This window comes from Acipenser ruthenus, chromosome 6 (assembly GCF_902713425.1).
Source record: "Acipenser ruthenus chromosome 6, fAciRut3.2 maternal haplotype, whole genome shotgun sequence".
In the NCBI taxonomy this organism is placed as follows: Eukaryota; Metazoa; Chordata; class Actinopteri; order Acipenseriformes; family Acipenseridae; genus Acipenser; species Acipenser ruthenus.
Window position 1 is genome coordinate 36,887,509 of NC_081194.1, and position 14,712 is coordinate 36,902,220.

A 14,712-nucleotide genomic window follows, 5' to 3' on the forward strand; every position below is an offset into this window, starting at 1 on the left:
CATGGAATAGGGAGAATGGAGCTTTTATATATCTTATTATATAGTCCAGGTATTCCAGTTAATCAGTCAGGTTAAGGACTGGACCAAAGTTCTGTGCATCTATTGATTCAAGTTAGGTTCAACAATATATTGTTTTCTCATTCTAGAAGTCATTATATCACCGTCCTCAGACACTGGGCTATAAGAACGGTTATTCTTTGCCACGGCGACCGGTTGTAGGGATTGGACGGGACCCCCTCATTGTCACCGAGCTCACTCAGGCTGAACTTGACCAACTAGCCAACCAGCGGCCAACCCTCACCTATGGACAGGCCCGTCCTGCACCCCCCGAAGACTTCATCCCTTCACATGTTGCCTTCGACAAGAAGGTAACCGACTTATATATCTGGTTTCACTGACAGCTTGGCACAGTCTGAGATGAAAGACAAGGCACTTTAACAACTTCTAAATGTGTTCTACATTTAAATATATACAGTCACAGACAAAAGTACTAGCTTATTGTACCACAATTCAAGGTAACAAATTAAGGACAAGCATTTAGTAAACTTTAACTGCTTTTTAATAAAACAAAAGGCAAAATACACAATTTATAGTAATTTAACAAAAAAATATCAAAAAAACAAACAAACTTGTTTTATTTAAAGTATTTGTTCATGACAAAAGTATTGGCACCCCTGCTTTAATATTTAGTGTGTCCTCATTTTGGTTTTATTACGGCTTTCAGATGTTTTTTAACCAGCATGTTACATCTTGTTGGTGAAATCTGGGCGCGTTCTGTCTTGCATATTTCCTTCAGCTCAGACAGAATGGATAAACAATGCTTGGCTACAGCTTTTTTTCAGACCAGTCAAAAGCATTTCTATTGGATTGAGATCTGGTGATTGCAAAGGCCATTCCAGAACTTTTATCTTCATTTTCTTCCAAGAATTCCAGTTGCTGTATTCTTTGGGTCATTGTCGTTTTGGAAGGTAAGCTGTCTGCCAATCAACCTATGAGCAGATGGTATCTTTCTACCTAGTAGAATGTTTTAATAAATGGCTGCATTCATTTGCTCTTCAAACCAATTAATGTCTCCAGTCCAGAAACTGCTGAAACACCCCCCAAAGCATGATTGAACCACCTCCATGTTTAAATGTAGGTACAATGTTTTCTCCATTGAAGGCTTTCCCTTTTTTCTCCAAACAACCTGTGGTCCATTTTTAAGGAAAAGTTATATTTAGTCTTATTGGACCAGGGAATTTTTATTGAAGAATGCTTCAGATTCCTGTTCTTATTTCTTGGCAATTTTTAGACAGTTTGTTTTATGAATTTTCTTTAAAACTGTTTTGCAGCAAGGTCTACATGCATACAACTCTTCTGTGTTCAGGTGCCTTTGTACAGTTCTTTTGTGCACTATTAGGCGTAGGGGTGGGAAAAAGATCCGAATAAATATGTATTCGAACACGAAAATAAAATATTTGTATTAGTCAGAAATGAGTAGGCTATTGTGCGTTTTTGTTATTGTTTTTTTTTGCAAAGTAAAAAGTACATAATACATCGTATATCTACATAATGCAGGGTTTATTTTAGTAATAAGCTACTGTAATAAAATGTTAGTGTTTGCTGCGAGAAATTACATTGCTGAATTAAAAATAAAACAAAGGGGAGTGATTCACCCGCTGTTAGACAGACAAAAACCTTGATCAGAACTGACCTGGAGAATCGTTTCCTTAACAATATCAATCCAACCTCTGTGCGAATGCTAACAGTTGCTCTCGATCCCCGATTTAAAATGCTTAAGTTTCTTTCTGATGTCCAAAAAAAAAAAAAAGAAACCAAAAGAGAGATTACGCCAGATTACGCACACGCAACCCAGAGCTGGCAAATACTGCTCTACCTGGGGTTTCAGGTGCTGTTTTGGATTTGGAAGCAAGACAACATATGCATTGGCTTCCGTCAGCAACACTGATGCAATTACCAGAGAAAATACCCGCCGTGGGCAACAGAAAGCAAAACATGAACAGCAGTTTATTTGGGGACGTAGGTGACGAACTGGACATTGTGGACGACCAATCGGAGTACGATGTTTTTTTGCAAGATCCCAAACTATCTGTCACAGAAGACCCGCTCTTATGGTGGAAGCAACATGCCTCACGTTTTCCAACACTGTCCCAATTTGCAAGGGAAATGCATACCGGCAACATCGACTCCGTCAGAGAGGGTTTCTTCAGGAGCCGGTAACACCATTACAAAGAAGCGGGCCCGCCTACGTGCAGAAGTCATGGACGCCATTTGGTTTCTTAAAAAAAAAAAAAAACCTGAATTTTAAAAAAACATTATTTTCTTTTGGACTGTAAAGTGAACAACGCAAGGGTGAGTTTATTTAAATTCTATAAAGGCACTTTTATATAAACACTGTTAAACTAACAGAAATTGTGTATTTTGGTCTTTGTCATATTAATTGGTGGCTAATGGTGCTAAATGCTTGTATTTAACATGTTTCTTGAATTATATTAAGTGTAGGGTGCCAATACTTTTGTCTACGACAGTAGGAATTAGATAGGGATTCCACCAACAGTAGAATTTTTTCAAATATAAAAGGAAAAGATTGGTAGTGATATGAAAGTGAAAATATTATAGGGCCATGTGGTAAAGTGGGAATTAGTAGCAGGTGTATAGCAGGTGTGGTGCGGATGGAGTAATCTTAAGAACAAACAGACAACAAAGTATGGGTGAAATGGTTTGTTTAATGATTATTAATCCAATTGTCTGATGACCAGCCAGCAAATAATAATGAGCTGGCAATACACAACAATGTCTATTGAACAGTAATGAAAAGGGTTGCAGTCCCGTAAACAATATGCACAGTACTAACACGCACAATTAGACACACACAGGATCACAAGTCCAAAGTGAGTGATCTTAGTGCTTGTGGTGAAGTACAATATAATACGTGCTATAGTTGTAAACAAGTGGTGATAACAATGTTAATCGTGACTGTAGTGCAGTGTTGATCCAGTTTTGTGCTGGGCCTTGGCGACAGCTCTGGATTCGTGTTTAGTCGTCTAGTGCTATATAACAAAAACACAGACAGTTACTAAACAGTAGTGATGGGTACAAAGCCTCACCCGCTTCGACTCGTCTCGAACCATTAGAAGCAAACAGGTTGTGAATCAAAGGTTCAGCTGGTTTGCATGAAGCAATACATCACGTGACACAAACGCCAACAGTTCTACGGATCCTCTGAAGCTGCAGACGCTCAGGGTATTCAGTCACGCACGCTCATGGAGTAAAATCTTGCTGACGGTGTTGTAGGTGCACTATCGAAACGTTTTGATGGTATATTTACAAAAGAAGACACAAACCACTAATACAATGCTTTACTTCGAATCAGTAATGCTTAGTTGATGTAGGTTAGAACTGGAAGGAAGAATATACTGTTTGTCAAATTACATTTTAAAATAATTTCAATTAATCTTTGTTAAATTAAAAAAAAAAAATATATATATATATATATATATATATATATATATATATATATATATATATATATATATATATCCAAGATGGCTGCCACACCATGTGACCAAAGGCCGCCATATTGACCACGACACAACATCCCATAGTTATTTTATGTCATTAATCAATGTGGTTGCCAAACCATGTGACTTGCGCAGATTTGCTGAATATCACCGACTATCCCCCATAGGCATCTACCACTGTACTGAATTTCGTGAGTTTTTGAGCATGTTTTTGAAGAAAAATAAATAAATAAATAATAATAATAATAATAATAATAATGATAATAATAATAATAATAACTAGAGTTGCGAGCAACTTTACGGCTTCCAAGCAGTTAGTGTGAAATTTAAGCGCACCGGTTGTTATAGATGAAACATTATCACGAATCATTTTGGACACAGCTGACTGTGTCAGTTTTGGCCAAAATATTGGAATCACTGGTTAGATGATCAATGCTGAAATCTCATTGGCCCACAGCAGCCATGTTTTGTACTGTAGCAACTTCCCACTATGTACAAAATTTTTCACAGCTGTACTATTTACTGTTCATGAGAAGAAGACTTTTGAATATTATCCAAACTTTTCATTAAATCCAAGATGGCTGCCACACCATGTGACCAAAGGCCGCCATATTGACCACTACACAACATCCCATAGTCCTCTACATCCGTATAAAATTTCGTGCGTTTTGGTGCAGCCGATAAGAAGTTATAGGCAGTTTTATAGCCAGTTGTGTATGTTGATGATGTCATGCTGCGTGGACGCCATGATTTTCACAGTAGCAACTTCTCTTGAACAAGCGTAACAGATGACCATACTGAGATGTTTTATTCCAATTTTTGTTTCAATCGGATAAGCGGTTTCAGAGAAGAAGATGTTTGAATTTTGATGATTTTATATTTTTATGGTAATTTTATGCCATTAATCAATGTGCTTCTGTAACAGGGGAGATCTGGACTGACTGTCTGGCACATCCGTATTACTGCAGGTAGAGGGCAGCAGTCTCGTGGGATCCGCCTGTCGGCCATGGCGATGACACGGAGAGGTGGGGAAGAGTGTGTGTGCTTTCCCTCTCTCTGAGTGGCTGAGGGGCGGGCCATGGGAGACTGCTCGGCCCATAAGAACTGGCTTGGTTATGCACTCGGGTGGCCGGGTTGGGGAAAGTACAGTGTCGCTGGCGGAAGAGGCCAGCGTGAAATAAGGAGCAGGCGAGCCCGACTGAGGGGACAGCCTTCTGAAAAAAATAAAAAAATAAAAAAATAATAATAATTTAAAAAAACAAAAGAAATAATTACCTACCCGAGGGGACGTGTATAGCTAGATACGGGGAACCCTGGCCAACCCCAGTGTATAAGCACAGCGGAGTGTAGGACGGAGACCCGTGCTGACCGGCTTAGCGGCAGTGGGGGCACTGCATAAGCAGCACTTTTGTTTGTAGTTTTATTACTGTGTTTTATTTTCCCTTTTTCTTTCGCCTTCTGTTTTCATTATTACTTTTGAGCACTTGAAGGTGCACAGAGTTGGATACCTGTGTTGGTAACCCCGTGGTCCTGGTTTACTGTCGACAGTATCCAGACCACGGACACCAGCACCCTCTGCGGGCTAAAGTAAACAAAACAATTACTAAGAAAAATAAATAAATCTGGGCACCTGTGCGGTGTTTCCAAATACAATCTTCTGTCTCCTGTGTCAGTGAATACCCTCACCCTTCCACAGCTTCATATTAACAACAGTTAATCGTGGACTGTCCCTCAACATGTATAGCAATTTTCAGAATTCTGCAGTAAGCGGTTTCCGGTACATAGGCGTTTTAACAAATTCTGTAAAATCCAATATGGCTGCCGAACCATGTGACTTGCGCAAATTTACTGAAATCACCGACTATCATCCATAGGCATCTACCAGTGTACCGAATTTCGTGAGTTTTTGAGCATGTTTTTGCAGGAAAAAAAAAAAAAAAAAAAAAAAATAATAATAATAATAATAATAATAATAATAATCCTAACAAAAAACAATAGGCTTCCCCAGCCTACGACTTGGAAGCCTAATAAATATCAAATTGCTATACTATTGAAAAAACACCATTACACCTTAAAGCACCATATGTTGTTGATGTTTGTGTTATTACTGCGGGATCTGTGGCGGCTCTATGAGTTTAGTGCGAGGAAATAATCAACCTCAATCCAGAGGTCCGGGTTCGCGTCCGCCAAGTCATATTTTTTTTTATAAAAATATATATGGATGTATATGTAAAAATCTTTGCATTCAAGTATGTTTTACTGAAATGTAATAAAATAAACATTATTATTATGTTATGTTTCTATATATTATGCACTTTAAAAACACTTTTTAAAAAAATGTCCAATAGGCTTTAATTGACTTGGGGTTACGCTTCAAGTATGTTGTATGCTTAAAAATAATCTAGCCATCCGAGAGACACTGATGAGTAGGGACCTACCTAATTCGCGATTTCGCGGATTTCGCAGAAATCGTGAAATTGAGGGGTCACCGCGAAACTCACCTCTTAGGGGCCAATGCATACAAACAAGTACGGAGAGGAAAAAAAAAGAAAACTTGTTTAAATGAACTACTGCACAACGCAAGTGACGCAAACTACGTATCTTCCTTCTGTAGATAGCCCATTTTTATTCCTTCGCCGTCCCGTGTGAGAGTTTTGGAGAGGGGTTTCAACTACTTTAGTGCGGAGCTTCAAATCATTCACGAGGTTCATTGCTTCATTGAGGCTTCAAATCATACACGGGGTTCATTGCCTCATAGGGCTTCAAATCGCTCACAGGAGCTCATTGAGGCTTCGGATCAGTCACATGATTCAGTGATTCACTACTTCAGGTGAGTCAAATGACCACTGCTTCATGTGAAGGAAACAGATGACGTAACCCGCCTCGAACCATCTGAAGCAAACAGTGTCCCGCATGAAGCAACTGAACCAGAATCAATACAATGCTTTGTTGAAATAAGAACATAAGAACATAAGAACATAAGAAAGTTTACAAACGAGAGGAGGCCATTCAGCCCATCTTGCTCGTTTGGTTGTTAGTAGCTTATTGATCCCAGAATCTCATCAAGCAGCTTCTTGAAGGATCCCAGGGTGTCAGCTTCAACAACATTACTGGGGAGTTGGTTCCAGACCCTCACAATTCTCTGTGTAAAAAAGTGCCTCCTATTTTCTGTTCTGAATGCCCCTTTATCTAATCCCCATTTGTGACCCCTGGTCCTTGTTTCTTTTTTCAAGTCAAAGAAGTCCCCCGGGTTGACATTGTCTATACCTTTTAGGATTTTGAATGTTTGAATCAGATCGCCGCGTAGTCTTCTTTGTTCAAGACTGAATAGATTCAATTCTTTTAGCCTGTCTGCATACGACATGCCTTTTAAACCTGGGATAATTCTGGTTGCTCTTCTTTGCACTCTTTCTAGAGCAGCAATATCCTTTTTGTAACGAGGTGACCAGAACTGAACACAATATTCTAGGTGAGGTCTTACTAATGCATTGTAGAGTTTTAACATTACTTCCCTTGATTTAAATCCAACACTTCTCACAATATATCCAAGCATCTTGTTAGCCTTTTTTATAGCTTCCCCACATTGTCTAGATGAAGACATTTCTGAGTCAACATAAACTCCTAGGTCTTTTTCATAGTTCCCTTCTTCAATTTCACTATCTCCCATATGATATTTATAATGAACGTTTTTATTGCCCGCATGCAATACTTTACACTTTTCTCTATTAAATTTCATTTGCCATGTGTCTGCCCAATTTTGAATGCTGTCTAGATCATTTTGAATGACCTTTGCTGCTTCAACAGTGTCTGCCACTCCTCCTATTTTTGTGTAGTCTGCAAATTTAACGAGTTTGCTTACTATACCAGAATCTAAATCATTAATGTAGATTAGGAATAGCAGAGGACCTAATACTGATCCCTGTGGTACCTCACTCCATTTCGAGGTTTCTCCTCTAATCAGTACTTTCTGTTTTCTACATGTTAACCACTCTCTAATCCATGTGCATGCATTTCCTTGAATCCCTACTGCGTTCAGTTTGAGAATTAATCTTTTATGCTGGACTTTGTCAAAAGCTTTCTGGAAATCTAAATAGACCATGTCGTATGCTTTGCAGTTGTCCATTTTCAATGTTGCATCCTCAAAAAAGTCAAGTAGGTTAGTTAGACATGATCTCCCTTTCCTAAAACCATGCTGGCTGTCTCCCAGGATATTGTTACCATATAGGTAATTTTCCATTTTGGATCTTATTATAGTTTCCATAAGTTTACATATAATAGAAGTCAGACTTATTGGTCTGTAGTTACCTGGTTCAGTTTTGTCTCCCTTTTTGTGGATCGGTATTACGCTTGCAATTTTCCAGTCTGTCAGTACAACTCCTGTGTCAAGAGACTGTTGCATGATCTTGGTTAGCGGCTTGTAAATAACTTCTTTCATTTCTTTGAGTACGATTGGGAGGATCTCATCCGGCCCAGGGGATTTGTTTATTTTAAGAGCTCCTAGTCCCTTTAACACTTCTGCCTCTGTTATGCTAAAGTTATTTAAAACTGGATAGGAACAGGTCGACATGTGGGGCATGTTGTCCATGTCCTCCTTTGTAAAAACCTGTGAAAAGTAATCATTTAATATATTTGCTATTTTTTTTTTCTTGATCTATGATTTTGCCATTTGTGTCTCTTAGACATTTAACCTCCTCTTTGTTCTCTTGCTGTTATAATATTGGAAAAACATTTTGGAATTGGTTTTAGCCCCCTTAGCAATATTGATTTCTATCTCTCTCTTGGCCTTTCTAACTTCCTTTTTGACTTGTGTTTGCAGTTCCAAGTACTCTTTCTGTGTGCTTTGTTTTTGGTCCCTTTTAAACGCTCTGTAAAGTGCCTTTTTTCGCTGAATATTTTTTTTTAATTGATCTATTAAACCATTTTGGCCATTTTGTTTTAGATTTAGATTTGTCTACTTTTGGGATGTAATTGTTTTGTGCCTCTAGTACTACTTTTTAAAAAAACAGCCACCCTTTTTCTGTGGATGTTTTCTCTATTTTACTCCAATCTACTTCTGTTAGTCTCTGTTTCATACCTTCATAGTTTGCTTTTCTAAAATTGTAAACCTTAGCTTTAGTCATTATTTTTGGGGTTTTAAAAAATATTTCAAATGAGACCATGTTGTGGTCTGAGTTTGCCAATGGCTCTCTGACCTCTGTTTTAGTTATTCTGTCTTCATTATTTGAAAAGACTAAATCAAGGCATGCCTCCCCTCTGGTCGGTGCCTTGACAAATTGCGTTAGGAAGCAGTCATTTGTCATTTCCACCATTTCAATTTCGTCCGTCGTGCCCCCCATTGGGTTTTCCCATTTTATATGGGGGAAGTTGAAATCCCCCATTAGTATGGCTTCTCCTTTTCTACACGCATTTCTAATGTCATTGTACAACAGATTATTTTGCTCAGCGTCTGAATTTGGCGGTCTATAGCATGCTCCTATTATTATGCCCTTTGAATTTGTGTCCATTATTCTTACCCATATTGATTCTGCATTGTTTTCTTTGTCCTGATTTAACACCTGGGCTTCATGGCTATTTCTTATGTATCGCTACCCATCCGCCTCTTCTGTCCTGCCTGTCTTTCCTATACAGTGTGTACCCACTAATATTATATTAGTCTCCATCACTCTCAGACAACCAAGTTTCTGTAACACCTATCACATCGTAGTTACTTGTTAGTGCAGTAGCTTCAAGTTCTAACATGTTGTTAAATATAGCCTAGATTACTCCTGGAAGGAAGCATTTATTATTTCTTTCTCTTTTTTTTCAATTTGTTTATTTAAAAAAAAATCAGCAAAATGATTCTTTGACCCCACCCAAGTGGGACCCCCATACTGGGACACAGAACAGGAGCAGTGGAGAGCTGAAGGGGCCCCCCTGTGTGTCATCTGCAGGGAGTTTGGGCATGACCAGGGGGACTGCCCCTATGAAGACCCCTGCTTCTGGGAAGCCTACTCAATGGGGAGGGTGTCCTGTGCGTCAGGGTGGTTTTGGCTGCTGGAGCAGCAGACCCCGTCACCTCCACAGGCCAAGGGAAAAAAGAAGGTGAGGAGAAGGAGGCAGAGAGGGGACACGGACCTGGAGTGGGAGGAGCTGAATGTCCTGCGCCTGAGTGGGAGTAGCCTGAACGTCCTGCGCCTGAGGGGTAGGAGCCCAAACGTCCACAGCCCAAGAGGGGGGAGTCGGTGCGTCCACAGCCCAAGAGGGGGGAGTCGGTGCGTCCACAGCCCAGGTATCTGCCAGCAGAGGGAGAATACCTGCCGGTTCCACCTCCACCTCCGTGGGACGACTGGGTGTCGCTCCCACTTCCGCCAGCAGAGGGTGATTTCCTGCTGGTTCCGCCTCCACCTCCGTGGGAGGACGACTTGCCGCTCCCACCTCCACCAGCAGAGGGAGAGTACCTGCTGGTTCTGCCTCCATCACCACCACCACCAGCAGAGGGAGCATGCCTGCTGGTTCCCCCGCTGCAGCCAGAAGGGGAGGAGCCCCTGCCGCCTTCGCAGCCAGAAAGGGAGGAGCCCTTGCCGCCTTCGCAGCCAGAAGGGGAGGAGCCTCTGCTGCCTTCGCAGCCAGAAGGGGAGGAGTCCTGCTGCCTTCACAGCCAGAAGGGGAGGAGCCCTAGCGGCCTTCGAAGGGGAGGAGCCACTGCTGCCTTCACAGCCAGAAGGGGAGGAGCCCCTGTCGCCTTCGCTAGGAGCAGAGCAGCAGGAGCTGCCTCTGCTTCCACCACCACCACCCGAGGGAGAGGAGCAGGAGCTGCCTCTCCCTTCAAGACAGAACGCACCGGGACAAGATGCTGGCGGTCCGCAGCTACCCTTGCATAGTCGGCTAAGAAGAGCAAGGGGGAAAACCGCCAGGTTACCGCGGCTGAGAAGAAGGCCAATCCCAGAACCACCGCTGGTCCTGGCTCCCCTCCTGCAATCGCCTCCCGAGGGCCTGCTGCCGCCGTCGCCTCCTGAGGGACCGCTGCCGCCCTGTCGTGCATCGCCCGGGGATGCCAGTTCGCCAACGCTCAGGGATGCCTGCCATGCACCGCCCAAGGTGCCTGCCATGCACCGCCCAGGGATGCCTGCCTTGCACCGCTCAGGGATGCCACGCCTGGATCGCCTGGGGCTGCCTGCTGCTCCGCGTCGCCTGGGGCTGCCTGCTGCTCTGCATTGCTTGGGGCTGCCTGTTGCTCCACACCGGTTACAGGGTACGAGGGAGAAGTGGAGCTCCCGCTGCCGTCTCCATGGCCAGGAGCTCCCCTCCCGAGTTCACCTCCCGCGGGTCCACCGCCGCTGCTGCCGTCGCCTCCCGAGGGCCCGCCCCTGCTTCCGTCGCCATGGAGAGGAGCTGCCGGCCACGAAGAAGGGGGGGGGAGGTTAGGAGACCAGCTCCCCCAGCCACATTTTCGCATCAGGAAACACTGTGGCCTAACCCCCACGGAGGGGAGCTGCCTGCCACGAAGAAGGTGGGGGAGGTCAGGAGACCAGCTCCCCCCGCAGCAGTTTCACTGACGGAAATTGGGTGGCTGGAGCCCCACGGAGGGGAGCTGCTGGCCATGAAGAAGGGTTGGGAAGTCAGGAGACCAGCTCCCCCAGCTGCACTTTCGCGGGAGGAGATAATGTGGCTGAAGCCCCGGAAGAGGGAGTTGTATTTATATGACGGCAAAGCGCCGGGTGTTTTGTTGTTTTATTTATTTAGAAAGGTATTCAAATGACGGCGTAGCCAAATTGTTTGTATTTGTTTAGTAGCGTGGATGGGTAGCCCTATCCACAGTAATTCAGAAAACTCGTGCAGATTGTGGCCGAGGGGTAATAGAATAATGGCCAGCTAGTTAAACCCCTCGGCCACGATATATAAACCTGCAGCTCTCTACACTCGTGGTGGGTGTGTCAGGAGAGAGCAAGATGAGCAAGAGAAAACAAAACTTAAAAGCCTGATCGTGTTATTTTGTGTTCCAGACTTGTTTTTTTTCAATATTTATTTTCACTCTGTGAGCACTTTGTTTTGTGTTAAAAATATTTATTTTTGTATTTGAATAAACGTCTTTATTATTTTGAAACTGCAGTGCCTGGTGTTAGTGTTTTTTCAGTTCCTGCTTCTGTCTGATGTCACCGCCCAGCCAGCCTGCCACAGGCCCCATTCATGGCGGTAAATGACGAGAATTACCGTGTGGCAGGGGGAAGCCACACCGTGCGCAAAAATGAACCAGCGGTAGCTCTATTCACTAAGCTAATTATATGCACAAATAAAGTGAGCTAAATTATTAATTTGCAAGTCGTCACATCACACAGAATTGAACACACAGAATTCAACACGAGGCTTACACACACTTTATTATAGTGTGTATATATGTAAATACATGTAAATAAAGTCTGGGTGATGTTTGTGTTTTGGTGGTGGTTGGCAGAGACGGGGTTAATTCCTGTCCCTGCCAAAAATATGTGAGAATGTGACTGTTCCCAAACAAGGTAATTGGTGTTAATTGGGAACAGCCACATACTATAAAAGAGAGGTTCCAGGTCCATTAAAGGGGAGATCACCAGTGAGCTGGTGTAAAATAAAGCTGTTTAAAGAAAGGTAGTGTGTGTATAAGAGTTTGTTGACAGGTAAATGGCTTAGCCGTCCTGTGTGTGAGTCAGGGACCTGTTTAAGTGAAGTTAGGCTCTACGTTTGAGCTAGGCTTTTGTTTTGTTTGTTTGTTTTGTTTTGTAATAAAAGTGCACGAAAGTGCTTCCTTCTGCAGTTTTGTGTCTGGGTCTATGTTTTAAGGGGCAAATGAACCGACGACAGAGAGACTACATTACATATATATATATATATATATATATATATATATATATATATATATATATATATATATATATACAGTGCCTATAGAAAGTCTGCACCCCCTTGAACTTTTTTCACATTTTGTTGTGTCAGTGCCTCAGAGTTTCATTCATTTAAATTAGGATTTTTTTCCACAAACCTACACACCATACTCCACACTGTTAAGGGGAAAAAAGTTTTTATTGAGAAAGAAATTATATATTAAAAATACAAAACTGAAAGATCGTAATTGGATAAGTCTCCACCCCCCTGAGTTAATACTTGGTGGAAGCACCTTTGGCAGCAATTACAGCTGTGAGTCTGTTGGGGTAGGTCTCTACCAACTTTGCACACCTAGATTTGGCAATATTTGACCATTCTTCTTTACAAAACTGTTAAAGCTCTGTCAAGTTCCTTGGGGAGCATTGATAGAGAGCAATCTTCAAGTCATGCCACAAATTTTTGATTGGATTTAGGTCGGGGCTCTGACTGGGCCACTCAAGGACATTTACCTTTTTGTTCCTTAGCCACTCCAGTGTAGATTTGGCCATGTGCTTTGGGTCGTTGTCATGCTGAAAGGTGAACTTCTGTCCCAGTTTCAGCTTTCTTGCAGAGGGCAGCAGGTTTTCCTCAAGGACTTCTCTGTACTTTGCTCCATTCATTTTCCCTTCTATCCTGACAAGTGCCCCAGTCCCTGCCGATGAGAAACATCCCCATAACATGATGCTGCCACCACCATGCTTCACAGTAGAGATGGTGTTCTTTTGGTGACGCGCTGTGTTGGGTTTGTGCTATACATAACACTTTGAATTTAGGCCAAAAAGTTCCATTTTAGTTCAGTCAGACCACAAAACTTTTTGCCACATGGCTACAGAATCTCCTGAGTGTTTTTATGCATACTTCAAACGGGATTCATGGTTTCTTGAGTAAAATACAGGCCAGATTTGTGGAGTGCTTGGGATATTGTTGTCACATGCACACTTTGACCAGTCTTGCCATTGGCCTCTTGGTAGCCTCTCTGATCAGTCTCCTTCTTGCTCGGTCATCCAGTTTGGAGGGACGGCTTGATCTAGGCAGGGTCTTGGTGGTGCTATACACCTTCCACTTCTTAATAATCGTCTTGACCATGCTCCAAGGGATATTCAAGGCCTTTGATATTTTCTTTATACCCATCCCCTGATCTGTGCCTTTCAACTTTGTCCCGGAGTTCTTTTGAAAGCGCCTTGGTGCTCATGGTTGAGTCTTTGCTTTGAAATGCACAACCCAGCAGAGGGAACCTACAGGAACTGCTGAATTTATCCTGAAATGATGTGAATCACTACAATTTAACAAAGGTGGAGGCCACTTAACTTGGTGTGTGATTTTGAAGGCGATTGGTTACACCTGAGCTAATTTAGGATTGCTATTACAAGGGGGTGGACACTTATCCAACCAAGCTATTTCAGTTTTTATTTTTAATTAATTTTCTACAAATTTCTAGAATATTTTTTTCACTTAGAAGTTGTGGGGTAGGATGTGTAGATAAATGAACAAAAAAATATTTTAATGCATTTTAATTCCAGGCTATAAGGCAACAAAAGGTAAAATGTTGAAAAAAAAAATATATATATATATATATATATATATATATATGGGCGCTCGAAAGAAAAGGTAAGTCCGGAGGAGGACAGAATGAGGAATCTAAAGTTTACAGACCAGGAGCTAAATGTATTAGCAGAAGAAGTGGTGGGGAATTATGAAAGGCTTTTTGGTGCTGAATCGGCGAGAACATTAACTTCAATTAAACATTAAGGAAAATGTGCTCCATAGTAGGAGGGCAAGGGTCTTGTCCCAAATCACAGCAACCTCCGAGACAGTCAAAGTGGAGAAAGTAATTGTTGATGGAACATTTATGTTTAACTAAATATTAAATAAATATTTGTTTGTTCAACTTGATCTCCCTCTGATTTATTTTGTAATATGAATCAAAAGTCAGCAAAGCACTCATTCAGTCAATTAAAAGTTCACTATTTACATTTCAAAAGGTGTTTGGCAAAATGTCACTTTTTTAACATTAGGTGTTGTTTGATTGCTTGTATTTATGACTGCACCTCAACTCTCAATGTACATTCATTAATTGGATATTCACAGTTTCTTTTGTATATTTTAAAGCTCAGCTTACTTAATTATCACACGTACATGGTGACTATATAAATAAGAGCATAAGAACATATGCTCTTATAAGAAGCAGTAAGGAGAAATTACATCTTGAATTGCTTTAATCAGAAAACACTGCAGCTTAAAGTCTAACAGCTGCGTGTCTTTTTCTGATAATGAGGTAAAACTCGGAGCAGCTGATTCAAATTCGCCGCCGTTCTGA

The 14,712-nt window shown here is 41.8% G+C and overlaps 1 protein-coding gene across 2 annotated transcripts in view; it reads left to right on the plus strand.

The window, feature by feature from the left end:
* Positions 1 to 14,712, plus strand: part of efhc1 (EF-hand domain (C-terminal) containing 1) — a 53,788-nt gene that overhangs the window by 1,712 nt on the left and 37,364 nt on the right. For both annotated transcript variants that reach the window (XM_034017751.3, XM_034017750.3), the window contains exon 2: positions 147 to 368. In XM_034017751.3, the coding sequence (XP_033873642.2) occupies positions 147 to 368 (222 nt within the window). The remainder of the gene's footprint in view (positions 1 to 146; positions 369 to 14,712) is intronic.